Here is a 19,335-nt window from a genome sequence, read left to right on the forward strand (position 1 = left end):
GGGGCTGTATAAAACGAACAAAACCAGAATTTTAAACCTAGAGCTCAAAGTGCTCATTTGTATTTTTAACAAAAGCCAGAATCATATTTGCTTCTTCATACATACTTTGCTAATAAAAGTCTAACTGAGGTAACCAAAATGATTTTATGAATTTTACAATAAAAAAGGAAAATTTTTTGAAATATGTATGCTTAGAGAATTCTCCAGTTTAATCATCCAGTGTGTCTCTATCTCAAATTAAGATCTGGAAAAAACAGTCATGCCATCTACATTGTTAGATTCTAACTCCAAAAAGAAATTGCAAGAAAAAGAAGTGAGCTAATACATGAGCGTATATGAGATACAAATATTCTTTTTGCTCTGAGTACATTTCATACATATTTTTAATTATAACAACTGAAACAGAAGCCCACCTGAAATGATTCTTCCTTTCGGCCCATGCCACTGGAATGATGGGTCTATGAGTTCAGAATTCCGCAGTTGTTGGGTTACACATAACATGTGTGGACTCTTTTGATGGAGCATAACATATACTTTCACTGAAAATAAATATTAAAATGTTCCAATAATATTTTATGTTCGTTCACGATCTATAATGGCTTACATTTTTGTAGTCTGGGTTACATGTTTTCAGAAGTTTTCTTTGGATTATTGCTATTGCTTGGTAAGAACTAAATTTCATTGCATTCCATATAACTAACTTTCAAAAACATACACTTAATTTATTTGCGTGTGCGAGTGTATCTTAATCTCAGCATTATGCATTAGTCTTTTTATTCAGAGTTTATATACCAACTTACTTTGTTGTCATAAAATTATTTTAATTACAAAGTATTAAGATAATTCTATATCTATACTTCATCTGTTTTGCAAAGACACCAAACCTGAAAGAAACTGACAAGATAAATTTGTTTAGATTATGGAACAATACATTACTCACAATGATGTAACACAGTGTACTGAATTTTAAAATTGTAATGTGATTAAAAAATTCACAAATATGTGCTTTGATTGATTTTAATTATTAAGCATTTTTCCCACTTTGCTTTAAAATTTAGAGCACTGCTCATTAAACAAGCAAAAATAGTATTCTCTAGGAGATACAAAAGGATCACAGTAAAGATTCAATTGTTTTGCATTTACTCACAAGAAAGCTTTTAGAAAAGCTTCTAGAAACTCCTCAGTAATCCCATGGCAACACTTCACTAATCAACCATATACTAAGATTTTTGTGTTCCAGTAAAATAAAAATTGTTTCTATGAGAATCAAAATTCTCCTTAACTTTAAAGAAACTGTCTCTAAACTTTAACCATACAACATCATGTTTACTGAATGTAGCTTTTAGATAGCTACCCTTACTTAGGTTAAGAAACTTCCCCTCAATTCTTGGTAATTTGTTTTCACGGGACACTTGCACCTATATTCATAAATGTAACTGTATATAATTTTCTTACATTATCCTTGATCTTTTTCCAATTTCAGTACAAATTTGTTATTTAGTGTTTAGCACTATTAAGTTAGGCATCTAAGATTATAATAGCCACATAAAATGAATTAGGCAGATTTCCTTCTATAAATTTTCTCTGAAAGAATGTGTAAAGTGTTTTTGTCCTTGGAAACTATATAGCCTGGTACTTATTTTTTGGCAAGGGAGGAAGTAGCAAAACAAATTTCTGATTAACAATCTGGAGAATTTAATTATTAGTTTACTAAGTAATTTAATCAAGTCTGTTTTAGAAACTTATATTTTAGTAGAGTTATTCACTGTAAGTTTATTATATAAAATTATTCAGAATACTAAATTCTGATTTTTAAATCTCACCATATCTTAATTTATTCATAATATTTTTGTACTTTCATTATTCTCTTGTGAAACAATTACCAAAACTCTGTCTACTAATTGCTCCAAAGACAGCTTTTGGTTCCATTCAATCTATTATTCTTCTCTGGTCTCTTTCATTAGTTTCTCCTCTTATTTTATTTCCTACTCACCTCAATTTAAACGTTTCTTCTTTTTTCTACTTTTAATGAATGCTTATTGTATTAACATGCCATTCCTCAGCACGACTTACTGCTTGATTACTTCTATAAAGATGCTGTCTCCAAATAAGTTCACTTTCTGGGGAATTGAGGATTAGGACTCAAACATATGATTTTAGCGAGAAGGATGATTCAGTCCATCACACTGAGATTCAGTTGTTTTCTTTAACTGAAATGTTAATTCATTTTAAGGATAAATTTAAGCACATCCAATAAAAAGGGAAGTTAGTTATATATGACTGTTTTATAATTTAGGTTTAAAAGCTGTAGTTTTAAAACAAAAGCTGTGATAAAAGTTGTGATATCAGTGTAAATGGCAGAGTAAAGAACTCCAAAAATCATCCCCTTCATAAAGGTAATAAGAAAATGGCATATTATTTGAATCAACATTTTAAGAACTCTGGAAATTAATTAATCAAAGACTTACAGCACCCAGGAAAAATGTACTCAGGAAAAACAACTGAATCTCGGTGTCATGGCCTGAATTATGTTTCTCCCTAAAGTCATATGTTTAAGTCCTAATTCCCAGTTCCCCAGAAAGTGAACTTATTTGGAGATAGAGTTTTTATAGAAGTAACCAAGTTAAAATGAGGGCATCAGGGTAGGCCTAAATCCAATATGACTGGTGTCCTTATAAAAAGGGGAAATTTGGACACACAGACAAACACAGAGGAAAACAATGTGAAGAGATATAGGGAGAAGATGGCCATCTCCAAGCCGAGGAAGGAGAACTGGAACAGGTCCTTGCCCTACTGCCCTCAGAAGGACGCACCCAAGCCTCCATGATTGGACTTCTATCCTCCAAAACTGTGAGACAACACATTTCTGTTGTTTAAGCTGCCAGGTCTGTGGTAATTTTTTATCGTACCCCTAGCAAATACACCTGGTAAAAACAGTGAGCTTGTAGCACTTTAAGTTGCTGTATTCCCATTAGAACCAGCAGCCTGGTAGCCACTAGAGGGGCAGATGGGGTTAGGTGGACTTCAGTGCCTCCTTCCCAGAGAATTGTCATTATTTCACCTTTCTGGCAGTGTTCTGGAAGACACCATGCACAAAGCTATCTTTACATGATCTAGCTTGGAGCACACCCACTGTAAAAAGCCTTTTCCCCAAGAGTCTTTGTCAAAAACAACTAGAGCTTGCCACTTAACTTTGTAAATGCCTGAAGCAGTGGGAGTAAACATCAGCTTAACCAAAAGCTTAAGAGGAAAAGCTGGGTAATGACATGTCAATGGGAGCTTTGAAAACTTCAGATACGTTCCTAGGAAAATAGAAGGGCGTGTGCATGCACAGAGTAGGCCACGTGGCCAAGACTGGGCATGCTCAGTAAAGAGTGAGAGGCCTTAAAGTTCTCACCTCTGGCTGAAATTGAGCCTCTGTACAGCAGAAAGTGAAGGATATGGTGGAGCTGTCAACTGTCTGGCTAAATGTTTAAGGTAAGCCACGACAAGCTCACAAGGATTCTCAGAAAATATTAGGAGACTAACTGATTCAGGTGTTTAATGAAATCTCTGTTGAACCATTAGCCTACCTAAGCTAACTAAGCAAAGACTTCAGTGGCCACACATGACAAGGAATACAGAATTTAAAGAGAATTAGTTCAGAAAAGTCACTAAACAAATGCTACAGGAATACCTCATTCTACTGTACTTTGCTTTACTGTACCTCACAGATTTTGCATTTTTTACCATCAATGGTTTGTAGCAATCCTGAGTTTCAGATGATGGTTAGCATTTTTAGCAATAAAGTATTTTTTAATTAAGGTACATATATTGGTTTTTAACCAAATGCTATTGCACACTTAATAGACTGCAGTACAATGTAAACATAACTTTTATAGGCACTGGGAAACCAAAAAAATTCATGTGCCTTACTTTATTGTGATACTCACTTTATTGTGATGGCCTGTAACTGAACCTGCAATATCTCTGAGTATGCCTGTACAACAAAAAGCAACTACATAAATACCTAGAAAGGGGGAAGAATCTGATTTCCAGAGTACTACATAATATTCCCTACAAAGTCCAGTTTTCAACCAAAAATACGAGTCATGCAAAAACCCAAGAAAGTATAGTCATAGGCAGCAAAAAAAGCAACCAATAGAAACTGTCCCTGAGGAAAGTCAAATTTTGGAGTTACTGGACAAAGACTTCAAATCAGTTATTTTAAATATGATCAAAGAACATCATGCCTAAAGGACTAAAAAAGTATGAAAACGATGTCTCTCCAAATAGAAACTATCAATAAAGGGATAGAAATTATAAAAAAAGATCCAAAGAGAAATTCCAGATTAAAAAGTACAATAACAAATGAAAATTCACAGTTAAGAATCAATAGCAGATCTCAACAGACAGAAGAAAGAATCAGCAAACTTTACGTTACATCAATAGGGGATTTATCCAATCTGAGAAAAAGAAAAATAGAAAGATACGTGAAGATAAATCAACAGTACTCAGAGACCTTTGGGAAACCATCAGGCATGCCAGTATATGCATAAAACTCCCATGGAAGAGTGGAGAGAAAGAGCCAGAAAGAATATTTGAAGAAATAATAGCAAAAACTTCCCAAAATTGATGAAAAACATAAATCCACACATCAAACAAGCCCAATGAACTCAAACTAGGATACATTCAAAGAGATCCACACCTTAGCCACATCATAATCAACTGTGAAAACCCAGAAACAAAGAATCTTGAAAGCAGCAAGACAGAAGCAACTCATTACATAATATGGTCCTCAATAAAATTAGCTTACTTCTCATCAGAAACCATAATGAAATAGAAAGTTTGAATAGACCTAAAACAAGTAAAGTGATTGAATAATAAAAAAAACTTCCCACAAGGAAAAGCCCAGCACCAGTTGAATTCACTTGTGAATACTACCAAACAAGTAGAATTAACAATACTTCACAAACTTCCAAAAAAACAGAAGAGGAGGGAACAGACTCCAACTCATTTTATGAAGCCACTATTGCCCTAAAACCAAAATCAGACAAAGACAACACGAGAAATCTACAGACCACTTTTCTTTATGAATACGTACATGATAATCTTCAGAATACTAGCAACCAAATCCAGCAACATGAAAAAGGATTACACATCATAATCAACTCAGATTCATTCCAGAAATGCAAGGCTAGTTCAAAATACAAAAATCAATCAATGTAATACCTTATCATATCAATAGAATAATGGACAAAACCCACTGATCCTCTCAATATATGCAGAAAAATCATTTGACAAAATCCAATACCCTTTCACAATAAAAGCACTCAACAAACTTGGAACAGAAGGAACTCTCTTAATCTTATAAAGGGCATCTACAAAAATTCACAGCTAACATACTTAATAGCAAAAACTGAAATCTTTCCCAGGCCCCCAAGGTCAGGAACAAAACAAAGATATCTGTTAACATCAATATTGAACTAGAGGTTCTACCTGGAGCAACTAGCAAGGAAAAATAGGCAGATTGTAAAAGAAGAAATAAAACTACCTCCATTTTCAGATGACATGATACTATATACAGGAAATTTTAAGGAATAATTCCCCCTATCCCCCATTTAAAAAATTAGAGCTCGCAGCGGGAGAGGCCACAGTGGTGAGAGGCCCGCGCACCACAAAAAAAAAAAAAATTAGAGCTATAAATGATTCGGCAAGATGACAGGATACAATACCCATTTGCAAATCTCAATTGTATTTCTATACAGTAGCAATGAGCAATCCAAACATTAAATTGATAAAAACATTCTATTTACAGTAGCATCAAAAAGAATAAAATATTTAGGGATACATTTAACAAAAGTAGTACAAGAAGACTCATACACTGAAAACTGTAAAGCATCATTGAAGGAAAATAAAGAACACCTAAATAAATGAAAAGACACTCCATGTTTATGAACTGCAAGACTGTAGAGTGTTAAGGTGGTAATACTCCCAAGATTGATCAACAGATTCAATGCAATTCCTATAAAAATCCCAATGGGCTTTTATTCCAAAAATTGCCAAAGCTGATTCTAGAATAAAACAAAATTTCAAAGGACCCAGCATAGCCAAAACAATCTTGAAAAAGAGCAAACTTGAAGTACTCACACTTGATAATTTCAAAACTTATTATAAAGCAACAGCAATCAAGACAGTGTGGTACTAGCGTAAGGAAAGACATATATATCAAAGGAATAGAATTTAGAGTCCATAAAAAAAACTCATTCATCTATGGCAAACTGCTCTTCAGCAAGAGCACCAAGACATTCAATAGAGAAGGAAAAGTTTCTTAAACAAATGATGCTGGAACAAGGGGATATCCACATGCAAAAGAATGAATTTTGATCCCTACTGTATACCATATGCAAAAATTAATTCAAAATGGATCAAAGATCTAAATATAAGCACTAAAACTATGAAATTCTTCCAAGAAAATGTAGGAGTAACACTTTGTGGCTGCTGATTAAGCAATCACTTCTGATATATGAATCCTAAAGCACCAGTACAAAAGAATAAATAGAAATCAGACCTTATCAAAGTTTAAAATGTGTGCTTTAAAGAACACTATCAAGAAATGAAAACACAATCCACAGAATAGATGAAAATATTTGCAAATCCAACATCTGATAAGGGTCTAGTATCCAGAACATATTAAAAAAAAAAAAAAACTCTTCCATCTCAGTAATATAAAAGACAGCCAAATTAAAAATTGGGTAAAGGACTTGAACAGGCATTTCTGTAAAGAAGACATCCAAATGGTCAATAAACATATGAAAAGAGGTTCCACATCACTAGTCATTAGGGAAATGCAAATAAAAAGCACAATGAGAATCCACTTCACATACACTAGGATGGCTAAAATTTTAAAAGATGGACAATAATAAATGTTAATATAGATGTTGGGAAATTTGAATCCTCATAAATTTCTGGTGTCAAAGTACAATAGTTCAGGTTCTTTGAAAAATTGTTTGGCAGTTCCTCAAAATGTTAAACATAGAGTTACCATATATCCCAGCAATTTTACTCCTAGGTATACTGAAAACATATGTTCACACAGAAACTTGTCCAGAAATGTTCATAACAGCACTTTTCAAAATAGCTAAAAAGTGGAAACTTCCTAAATATCCATCAATTGATGGATACACAATTGTAGTAAATCCATTCAATGGAGTATTATTCAGCCATAAAAATGAATGATACATTCTGTAATATAAATGAACCTTGAAAACATCATACAAAGTGAAAGAAGCCACACACAAAACACCACATAGTGTATGATTCCACTTATATGAAATGTCCGGAATGGACAAATTTATGGAGACAGAAAGTAGATTAGTGGTTTCCAGGGGCTGGAGTGTGACTGCTTAATGGGTACGGTGTTTCCTTTTAGAGTGATGAAAATGTTATAGAATTACACAGTGCTGATGGTTTCAGAACCTGGTCAATATACTAAAAACTACTCGAATGTATACTTTACAGGAGGAATTTTAAAGCATGTGAATTTACCTCAATTAAAAAATATATATATATAAAAAGTTGTAGATGCTGTGCCTCATGTTACTACTGCAAAATCTTATTAACCCAAAATCTTTATGATATACAGATCCCATTTAAAAAATGTTTTAGCATAAGAACTGCATATGGGGACTTCCCTGGTGGCGTAGTGGTTGGGAGTCCGCCTGCCAATGCAGGGGACACGGGTTCGATCCCTGGTCCAGGAAGATCCCACATGCCACGGAGCAACTAAGCCTGTGCACCACAACTACTGAGCCTGCGCTCTAGAGCCCACAAGCCACAACTACTGAGCCCACGTGCCACAACTACTGAAGCCCGTGTGCCTAGAGCCCGTGCTCCACAAGGGAAGCCACCATAATGAGAAGCCCATGCACCACAACAAAGAGTAGCCCCTTCTCACCCCAACTAGAGAAAGCCCACGTGCAGCAACGAAGACGTGCAGCAATGGAGCCAAAAATTAATTAATTAATGTTTTTAAAAAGTGCTTTAAAAAAAAAGAACTGCATACATTTAATATTATGTTTAATTATTATACAATAACAAGCAAAAACACTGTAGACAACTTTAATTAGATAGCTTTTAGAAATAATTATTTTTTGCATACTTAAGAAGTTACAGCAAACAGAATTAAACTATATGAATCTAACTCTGTGGAAACAACTTTAATCCATTTCCATAGAGGAAAAGGGCTATAGGAAACTAGGATAACTGGGGAACACTAGCCTTTTGCAAAAGATTGATAAAATTTAAACAACTGCCAATTACTTTCTTACAATTGCTGAAAATCTATTTATTAATACCTGGAAAATTTGGTGATCCCACTATTTTCATTGAATCTTGGGTCAAGTGAATACCTCTTGGTAATTGAGCCAAATATCCCACTATCAAAAACAAAAAGAACAGAATTAATCAACAATCTGGCTCATTACAAATTTCAAGACATTCAAATAGGATACTACCACAGTATATTTGATGTTTGTTGAAGGGGAGCCATAAATCAATATCCTCTGATATCTGGTATCTCTGTTCCAACTCTATTCCCTTCATATGCTCCAATGAAATTAACATACCCACCGCTTTCCCTATTATGTCTCACCTTCAGCTTTTTCTACATCCATTTAGAATACTCTCAATAAGTCCAAATCCCCACCCTTCAAGACCCAAATCACAAGTCCCTCCTCCCTCAAACCTTCTGTTTGCCCTCATTTCTTACCTCTTTAGTACATCATCAGCAACACTCACTCTACATTGTATTACAGTTCTTCATGCACAGACATAATTTTCCTTATTTGACTATACGCTCAATAGTAGGATCAGTGTTTATGTCAACTTATCAAGAATCGATATCTTTTGACTGCCTTCATCCAATTCCCCTCAATCCCACCTCTGGTAACCACAAATCTGATCTCTTTTGCCATGAGTTTGTTTGTTTTTGAAATATAATTGTCCCACAACACTTTGTTAGTTCCTGTTATACAACATAGTGCTTTGATGTTTCTATACATTTTTAAATGATCACCACGGTTAGTCTAGTTATGATAAGTCATCATACAAAGACATTACATTGCTATTGACTATATTCCCCACACTGTACATTTCAAACTTGTGACTCATTTATTTTGCACCTGGAAGTTTGTACCGCTTAATCTCCCTCACCTACTTCTTCTGTCCCCTTTGGCAAACACCTGCTTGTTCTCTATCTATAACTCTGTTTATGTTTTGATATGTTCGTTCATTTGTTTTTTTAGATTCTACATATAAGTGAAATCATGCGGCACTTGTCCTTCTCTTATTTCACTTATCATAGTACCCTCTAGGTCCATCCATGTTGTCACAAATGACAAGATTTCATCATTTTTTTATGGCTGAGTAGGAGTCCACTGTATGTACCTATTATCTTCATTATCCATTCATCTATTGATGGGCACTTAGGTTGCTCCCATATCTTGGCTACTGTAAATAGTGCTACAATGAACACAGGGATGCATATATCTTTTCTAATTAGTGTTTTTGTTTTCTTCAGATAAATCCTAGGAGTGATATTATTGGATCATATGGTAGCTCTATTTTTAATTTTTTGAGGACCCTCCATACTGTTCTCCATGGTGGCTGCATCAATTTACATTCCCACCAACAGTGCAGGAGGCTTCCCTTTTCCCCACAGCCTATGCAGCACTTGTTATTTGTTGCGTTTTTGATAACAGCTATTCTAACAGGTGTGAGAATGGTATCTCATTGTGGTTCAGACTTTCATTTCCCTGATGATTAGTGATGTTGAGCATCTTTTTCACGTGCCTATTGGCCATCTGTATGTCTTCCCTTGGAAAAAGGTCTATTCAGATCCTCTGCCCATTTTTTAACTAGACTGTTGTTTTTTGATGTTGAGTTGTTTGTATATTTTGGATATTAACCCTTATAGGAGATATTCTTTGCAAATATCTTCTCCCATTCAGTAGGTGGCAGTCAAAACGTACAAATTTCTAGTATTAAGATAAGTACATACTTGGCATGTAATAAACTATATGATAATATAAATTATTATGATAAACATATGATTAATATAATTAACACTGCTGTATGTTACATATGAATTGTTAAGAGTTAATCCTAAGAGCTCTCAACACAGGAAAAAAATTTTTTCTATTTCTTTAATTTTCTACCCATATAAGATGATGGACATTCCCTCAACTTATTGTGATAATCACTTCATGATGCATGTAAATCAAATCCTTATGTTGTACACCTTATAATTATACAGTGCTGTATGTCACTTATACTTCAATAAAACTGGAAGAAAAAAGTATATTCCTTAAACCTGGAGGACACAGGGATGGGAAGCAGAAGAGGAAGTTAGGGCCAGACTGGGGAGCTCTTTGTAAGCCATCCTTTGACTCTGCAAAAACCAGCAAGCAAAAAAAAGATTTAATCAAGAAAAAAATAATCTGTCAAGCACTATACCTTGCACCTAGCAAATATTAAATAATAATTGTTAAATATGATATATTCTGATGTTGTTCAGTCCTCGTTGAACAAGTGAATGTTGATGGACACATGAGTGTGCACAGACAAGTGGCAGGAGCAGCACAAAAAATGCAATAAAGCTTAGACCCAAATCTTCTTTGTTGTTAACAGAGAGGAGGTACAGAACCAAGAAGAGTATGCTATTCAAAGTCAGATGACCTGGATTTAAATCCCAACTTCCACTAACGAGTCTCAAGAAAGTCAATTAAAACTCCAGGAGCTTCAGTTTTCTCATCTGCAAAATGAGACTAAATTCCAGATTTAGAGTTTTTGTAGGAACTGAATGGACTATCGTATAAACTATAAAACGCTACATAAATGTTGCTTCACTATTCATATCTTACATATTAAGATACTGCGTTCTTAGTCTACTTCTTATATCCTCAGGCCTGATCTTGTTCTTGGATCAAAAGACAACACACACACACACACACACACACACACACACACACACACACACAGAGTCGTACCTAGCATAAGATCATGGGCCATGGTCAAGAAGCATCCTTCTCCTACAGGGTAATTAACAGCTATCAGCTAGTCTCTACTTAAACTAGAATGACCTTTGGACTTTGGCATATTTTGTAATGTCTCTTCACTCCATTTCTTTCCATTCTCCTCCTATCCCCTGTCTACCTCCGCAGCCCTTCCTCATTCATATTCTTGGAGGGCTTCTTTTTTCATTGCCCCTTTTCTGCACAAATTGTATTTTAAACAAGCCTCTTTTGAGCTTTGTATGATTCAATTCTGGGAGATACTTTATTTCTAAAAAGTCTAAAACTTGAACGCAAAATAACTTTGTTTCTAAAAAGTCTAAAACTTGAACGCAAAATAACGCAGCCAAAACCTTTCTAGTTAAATGATGACCGTTGAATTAAGCACTCCCTTCGGTATCTTAACTCTATTTTTAAAACATGAGAAAGTATTTCGGATCTCTGAATCAAAAGGAGGAAAAAAACGGCGGCAGCAGAATATCAAAACTGTTAAGTTTCCAGTCTTTCCCGTACTTTATAGCTAAAACCAATAGATGGAGCTCCAGGACCACGGGAAATGAGAAAGCGGCGGGATGTCTACTCATTTCAAAATACACTGAAATCCTGAGACCCGTACGTCGTGGAAAGCTGGCAGAAAACCCGGGGGCTGATAAGGGGCTTGTTAACAGCCAATTTAATCTCAAGCCTTGAGCTGTGGGTGTTTGAATGACCTCGCCCGTCTATACGACATCAATGTGCCCAGTTCTCCTATTAAATTCAAGAGCGGGACCAGTGATACAGGCTTTCCCATCAGCGGACGCACGTGACACACAGAAACCTCCGGGAGCCGCGGTCCGGAGCCGCCCTCCGCCGCCTCACCTGACGGGGGCGCCCGCAGCACCAGCGCGGAGAACACCAGGACCACCGCGGCCCGGGAGAGCGGGAAGCCCGCGGCCCGGGACAGCCGCCAGCCCCGCCGCGCTCGGCAGGGGGCCGAGGCCTCCATCCACCCGCCGCCTCCGCCGCCGCCGCTGCCGCCGTCGGCCGACACTCAGCGTGGAAGGTCGTTAGGCAGCTCGCGCCCACCTGCCAGCCAGCGGACCGGAAGGGGGGCCGGGAAAAGGGCCACCACTTCCGGCAGGGCGGGGGCGGGGCTGGACGGGTAGTGGAGGCCCGGGGGGCGCGAAGTCGCCCGCCGTCAGGAGCCCGCCGTCGCGCAGGCAACCGGAAAGCATAGGCGACCTGTGGAAAGTTGTGGAGCCGCAGAAGAGTCGCGGGCAGAGGGACGGGCTGGCCGAGTCTGAGTGTTGAGGCCGACTCTGGACCACAGGGCGAGGGTCACGGGAGTGAGGGCTGGTCCAGCCCGAGAGGGCTGCCTCTCTCTCCCGACGTCGGCTGCTGACTACCTACGGATTTATGGGACGCAACTGGGCGATGGATGCAAGGTCCAGCCACCGGGAATGGAAGTGGGCCTTGAGCCCCAGGAAGAGGCTGGGCGGGAAGAACGAGGCAACAGCCTTAGATGGAATGGACCACTCAGCCCGAAAGATGGTCTTTTAATACCTGAGTTCAGAAAGATGCATAAAACCACCTGTCTGCCTACGTGGGTGTTTATAGCCAGAACGTGTTAGAATACTCTGCGTTTCTGCAGTGGGAAGGATTCACTTCATGTGAGGGGAGCTACAATACAAGTAAATCTTACCCAGGTGGTACAAGTACATAGGACAATGAAGTTTAAGCAACAGAAGACAGAATGCCCAATAACCCTGTGTAATCGGAAGAAATGAGTGGTCCAGGTGGTCCGAAAGCCATCACTGGGTGTCCTTCTCTCCAGATGAGGGTTTTCGAACTGACAGCCTGAGCACCCACCTAAGTCCACCTCCCCACTTGTTCGGTGGCGTATCTCGAACATCAGTGCCTTCAGATGTATCTTGTTTGTGCCACAGAGAGCATCACCCCTTGCTGTCTTTCAGCTGGCCTGCTTTACCAACTATGTCTTCACAGCTAGAATCGTGTCTGTTTTGCCACCATGTTAACCTCAATTCCTGGGATAGTTCCTGGTATAAAGTAAGCATTCAAATAACCAGTTTATTTTTTAAAAAGAAAAGAACAGAAAACATCTAGCAGAAAGGAAGGAGAGTTCATTTTGGACCAGGACCAGGATGAAGACATTTCTTAAGGATTACGTAAATATCCAAAGAAGTCCTTGGTTCTTATTAACAAAGGAAATTGAAATTTCTGCTTATTTCTTGAGTTTTCTGGCTATCTTTATGCATGTGCTAATTGGTAAAATGTATCCAGTACAGTTTATTCTACTGAGTAGATTTACTTCTTTAGGAATCCTTTCTAATCTGTATAAAGTCTTGAATTGAGTACAGCCTGTTCAGGCATGTCTTAGTAAAGAGACCTGCATGATTTAGATCCAGCCAGCATTTTGGTCAAGGTCTTGCACTTCCTTTGAGCACACCTAGTAAACAAATTTTACTGAATAGTGCCCAATAAATCACTATATTTGTCTGGATATATATTCTGCTAAAATTCCTTTTAATTTTTATAAACAAGTCAACCTGCACAACATGATTTTTACCAAATGAACTTTGGACTGTGGACTTATAGAGAATAAAGGGCAGAGAGGACTGTTCAGACCATGCTAAATCTTGAAATCTCTGTTTTCTGTAATTCAGTCCCTCCTGCCTTGGTCTGCTGTGTAAATTCCTAATATTTAACCTGAGAATAAGAAGTAATATTGGAGATCTTAGTTAATGTATGGTGTGATTCTAAAGATGGAAAGCTGATTGCTGAAAATCAGAAAGTGGGTCTGTTATTCATATTTGCACTCTTTACTCCAGTAGGGATGGTGTTAGCTTTTGTGCCCAAATTCTACTGTCTGGAATTCCTTTGATAGCAGTTTTCGTGCAAGACCAAGTTACCTAGTTGAAATGAGCTTTTAAATGAACAGTATATTGATGATGTCTTTTTTTGCATTGAGATAATAGCTGCTACTTACTGTAGTTTCCTGAAATGAGATTAAGAACTTCATTGCTCTTACTCTGCCATCATGGTAGCAAAAAGGTAAGTAAGGATAATGTAGGGCACGTAAAAGATGAACCTGTACTTTGACTATAAATTGCAAGTTACTTTCCTTAAAAATTAGATACATTGATTTAACTGTAATGTAATACATGTTCATTTTTTGCACTGCATTTAAATTTACAATTTGTATAGGCAGTGTGTTTTGTACTTTTTTATATCTATCAGGTAAATACTTAAAGTATCTCAGAGATATGTTTTAAAAAATATATTGCCTCTTCATTAACTGCTTTATTTATACCCTTTACTGAATCTCATTTACCCAGAAAGTATCAACTTATGGAAAAATTAAAAAATGAGCACAGTTTTCCTGAGCATTGCTGAGGAAACTGTCATGGAGATTTTACTGACAAGTCTGTTTTTGTTTTTCCTAAGAATTAAATTATGATGTATATAATAAATGGTCCAATGTGTTAGAGTTCTAGCTGTTGCCAAGCAACATGGGCTCTGTTTCGTTTAGTTTTTTTCTGTTCTGATCCCTTACTTACTTTGATGAAGAAAAAATATTTACCTTAAAAATTTTTTAAAAGAAAAAACTCTATTGACATTGAGAAAGCCAAATCAATAACTATGTTAGGTTAACCAGTCGTCAGTGGTTAGAAATATAAGAGTTTTATAGTTAAAGAGAAAGGAGACTTCAGAAGCAATTAATATACAGTCACCCACAATTTTAAAGAGAAAGGCCGCATATATGGATTCACAGCACACACCTGGAAAGATAAGTATCTCTGAAGGATCTTTCCTTTCAAGAACAAAGGCTGTTGAGAATATAGATTACCCACACTATCATGCTCTCTTACGAAAACTGAACATGCCTTTTGTGAAAGGAGTTGAGGACAGACATGACTGTGGCAGAATTGAAAAGAAAGGCAACCCTACTTTTCTTAAATTTCACCCTTATCCCCCTTCAGTCCTGCCAGACTATCATTTACACTATCCTTATCCCACACCATATGGGCCAGATTATCCATTATTTCCACTTCGGGATGATGTACCCTTAGGTGACACCTGTTCAGGGTTTGTGAGTCCTGGTGGTGATGCTGACTTAAAGCCTGGCGTTGGCAGAACCATACCAAGCTTGGTAGATTTCAGTGATGTGAAACCTCAACATCGAGTTCCCAGGCCAGACACAGGATTTCAGACGACACTAAAGAGGAAAAAAATATTACTAGAAGAACTAAAACAAGACAGGAGATGGAATTCCAGGGCAGTACCAGACATTTCCATCAGAGCAAGACTTGGAGGTAAATGAAGTGACATGGGCTTTGTAATTTTTAAACACTCAAATGAGAGAGAAGAGCATGGATCTAAGATTTAGCAGTTCATTTGACATAAAATTGTAAAAGACCAAATAAGGAATTCTTATTTTTAAATTATGGATTGTAAGGAAAAAGTAATAAGAATGATAAGCCTTTTTTTAAACCTGTTTGTAAAAAAATAGTTGGTTGTCAAAAAATACATTCATCAGTATGTGGCCAACTCAAAGTATATATCAGATAATTTATTCTAAACACACAGATAACCTAATTTTGCCACAAAGGAATTTATATTTAACTTTGATAATTGTGTATCATGCCTCCTTATCTGTCTCTGTCCTTTGAAATAATTAATTTGCTGATGATTATCAAAGAGTTAGGTTACAGGAGCTGAAATGCAATGCGAAAGTAGTTGAAAGTAAATTTTGAGGTCTTGTAAGAACAGGAGCTGAAGAGAGGCAACCCCTGCATAAATAACTCCACCACATTCCTGGAGGCAGAATTTGATGAACACTCACTGACTGCTGCACCTTTTGGTTTCTCTGTAAGAACTCCCAGAGGGTGTCACAAGCCTGGCCCAGAAGTGGTGAGAAACTTCCAGAAGAAATCCACGGGCAGTGTTCCTGTATGGAATGTGCCTGGTAGGCAGGGAGTGAAAAGAGATTAACATGTTTGAGCATGTGGGAAAGGCAAAGACCAAGTGCTATAGCAAGAGATGCTGAGCTTGCTCTAGCCTTAAGAGGCTGTGCCCTCTTCACCACTCTTCTGCAGTGCCCAGCCACAGACCAGAAGCCTAGGGAGGCTGTGTGGAGGAACAGTGACATCATTGTTTTTTGGAGCAGTGGAAGCTCATGGTTCCTGCTACTCCTCCATGAAGAGAGGCCATAGGCACTTGGGACTAGGAAGGGAGTACGAATCAGGGCAAAGGTAGTAGAAATGCAAAGCCCCACAACATAATGGTCCCAAGCCACACTCTCCAGATACCCACTCTTGAACAAGAAAAGACCAATTTGATGAGAGATAAGCAAGGGATAAGAACTATGCTTTTAATGTGCACTCCAGTTGTGGCCTCAGCGGGTAGGCTTAGGGAAATTCCTTAGCTTGGAATGTTCACGTAAATACATAAATGAGGTCCAATAACATTTTAAGAAATAATTATTTTATAATCCGTTTGAAATACCATCTAGGGAAATAAGGTATTACTGAGAATCAAATGCAATTCACATTGAAGGAACCATTGATGAGTTCAGGCCAGTCTTACAGCCATAGTACAGTTTTCACTGATTCTGAACTAGTGACCAATTTTCTGATCTGTCCAGAAAGGAGCTTGAGCTCAATCTTTTGTTAATGTTTCAATGTACACTAATAGTCATTATCAAGAACTCTTCTTTAAAGGAATTGAGGTCATTTTTCATTGTAGTCCTATTTTAGACAAGTATAACACTTAGTTTGTAAGCAGAAAATCCCAACCTAGTGTAATTTTTAAGAACAATATTGATTTGTTTTCTTAAGTTTTCCTAAGAGTGAACTGTCAAAGCATTCCAACAAATTAGAGGTGAAGAAGCTAACTTATGACTGAAATAGGGATAACAGACAGTGCACCAACAGTTCAGAACCAAATATAGAGCTCATCTAGCCTCTATTTCACTGCCTAGATCAGTACAGCAGAATGCAGAAGATAGGCTCTAGAGTGAGACTGTCTGTACTCTATTCCTGGCAGGAAATTTACTTGCACCATGACCCAGGACTCGTTGCTAATCTCTATGCCTGTGTATCCTTATTTATAAAATTCAGATACTAGTTATAATTTATAATAGCGAGGGCTATTTACCATTTTTCATGTAAAAATATCTGACAAAGGAATGAACCAATAACATTTGTTAGATGTTGTAAAGTTAAACAAAGTCATGTTAAGTTAAAGTCCAGAATTTTCAGTTCCTTCATATATAAATTATCTTATAAAATTGTAGGAATTGAATGAATTAAGATGGGTAAAATACTTAGCAAAATTCGTGGAACCTGGTAAAGCATTTAATTAGTAGTAGCTGTTATGAGCTATTAACAGTTTCAAAGAACAATACTTGAAGTTCAGGGATTGATTTCAATATAATTTGGCCTATGCTTTCAGTGATTCTGGAAATAATCATTAATTATAAATAATAAATACTTTCAGTTTTTAGCAAACCTAAATACACATAATTTCTCATACATTCTGATAAAGAAGGATATCTTCTCAGAATTAATTATATCACACACCATTATGCTTTTCAGTGGACTTTCATAAATATCAAAACAAGATCCTGAAAGATTATATCACTGATTTTTTGTCCTATTTCAACCTTATCTAGACATTTAACCGTGGTCAGTTGTTTTTTGTTCCTAGTTCCATCCTGTCATGGGAGCCACACCCTCATGGCCTCATCTGAACCTAATTACCCAAAGGCCCCACCTCCAAATACCATCATATTGGGGTAGGGACAACAACATATGAATTTTGGGGTACACACCCTCAGTAACAACCATCTTAACCATTTTTAAGTGTGTAGTTCATTGGTGTTAAGCACATTATTGTGCAGCCATCACCACTGTCCACCTCCATAACTCCTTCCATCTTACCAAACTGAAATTCTATATCCATCAAATACTAACTACATTTCCCTCCCTCCTCTCAACCCCTAGCAATCATTTTACTTTCTTTCTCTATGAATTTGACCACCTTAGCTACCTCATATGAGCAAAATCATACAGTATTTGTCTTTTTGTGACTGGCTTGTTTCACTTAGCATAGTGTCCTCATGGACAGCAGTATTCTTGCTGTAGCATATGTCAGAATTCCTTCCTTTTTAAGGCTGAATAATTTTCCATTTTATGTACATACCACGTTTTGTTTATCCTTTCATCCATTAATGGACACTTTGGTTGCTTCGCCTTTTGGCTATTGTGAATAATGCTGCTATGAATGTGGGTGTACAGATATCTCTTCAAGATCCCACTTTCTGTTCTTTGGGGTATATACCGAAAGGTGGAATTGCTCAATGGTAATTCTGTGTTTAATGTTTTGAGGAACCAGCTATTGTTTTCCATAGTGGCTAATCCATTTTACATTGCCACACAATGTATTAATGCACAGTTACAATTCCTTACATTCAAGGAATAAACCCCACTTGGTCATGGTGTATAATCCTTTCAAATGTGTGTTAAATTCCGTTTTCTAGTATTTGAGGATTTTCACATCAGTATTCATCAGGATATTGGTCCATTTCTTCTTGTAGTGTCTTTGTCTGGCTTTGGTATCAGTTGGCCTTATGGAATGAATTTGGAAGTGTTCTCTTCAATTTTTTTGGAAGAGCTTGAAGTGGATTAGTGTTAATTCTTTTTTAAATATTTTGTAGAATTTACCAGTGAAGCCACCTGATCTGGAGCTTTTCTTCATTGGGAGTTTTGATTACTGATTCAATCTCCTTATTAGTTATAGGTCTGTTCATATTTTCTGTTTCTTCATGATTCAGTCTTGGTAGGCTATGTGTTTTTAGGAATTTGTCCATTTCATGTAGGTTATATAATCATTTGGTGTACAACTGTTCATAGTACTTTCTTATAATCCTTTTTTATTTCTGTAAAATTGTTGGTTCTAAACCTCAGGAGTTCCCCAGATGAAATCCAAAACTGGCCCCTGTACTCACAGGGCAAGGAGAAAGAGGCAGACTCTCCAGACGGGTAGGTGGCAGGTTTAATTACCAAGGAAACTTACTTATGCTTGTCTTAGGTGCCTTAAGATGAGTAGATCTCTGCACCCACCCTCCAGAATCTTCAAGTTTATGTAGAGGACTTAACAGGGTTCAGTCACGTATACTGTCCAGATGGTCTCAACGAAGCGTTACTCTCTCAAGGCTGTGTTCCTGAAACAGCTCCTCCTGTGGGAACAGTGGGCAGAACATACATTCATTTCAAGGACAGAG

General features: G+C 37.1%; 2 protein-coding genes across 7 annotated transcripts in view; one reads left to right on the forward strand and one right to left on the reverse strand.

Annotated features, from left to right (window-relative positions):
* Positions 1 to 12,111, reverse strand: part of ZPBP (zona pellucida binding protein) — a 102,814-nt gene extending 90,703 nt beyond the window's left edge. For 4 of the 6 annotated variants that reach the window (XR_013829951.1, XM_079932506.1, XM_079932508.1 and 1 more), the window contains exons 1-3: positions 11,910 to 12,111; positions 8,337 to 8,417; positions 414 to 539 (exon numbers count right to left, since the gene is read on the reverse strand). Coding sequence is in view for 5 of the 6 variants with exons in the window: in XM_079932506.1 (XP_079788632.1) it covers positions 414 to 539; positions 8,337 to 8,417; positions 11,910 to 12,036 (334 nt within the window). In the remaining variant the exon portion in view is untranslated. The remainder of the gene's footprint in view (positions 1 to 413; positions 540 to 8,336; positions 8,418 to 11,909) is intronic. The other 2 variants (XM_079932509.1, XM_079932510.1) reach the window with 2 other exon arrangements.
* Positions 12,112 to 14,811: 2,700 nt separating this feature from the next.
* SPMIP7 (sperm microtubule inner protein 7) overlaps positions 14,812 to 19,335 on the forward strand; it is a gene marked incomplete at both ends in the record, with an annotated part of 57,433 nt that continues 52,909 nt past the window's right edge. Inside the window, one exon of the mRNA XM_079931910.1 lies at positions 14,812 to 15,364. Within this exon, the coding sequence (XP_079788036.1) occupies positions 14,812 to 15,364 (553 nt within the window). The remainder of the gene's footprint in view (positions 15,365 to 19,335) is intronic.

Source organism: Stenella coeruleoalba, assembly GCF_951394435.1.
Source record: "Stenella coeruleoalba genome assembly, chromosome: 9".
Taxonomy (NCBI): Eukaryota; Metazoa; Chordata; class Mammalia; order Artiodactyla; family Delphinidae; genus Stenella; species Stenella coeruleoalba.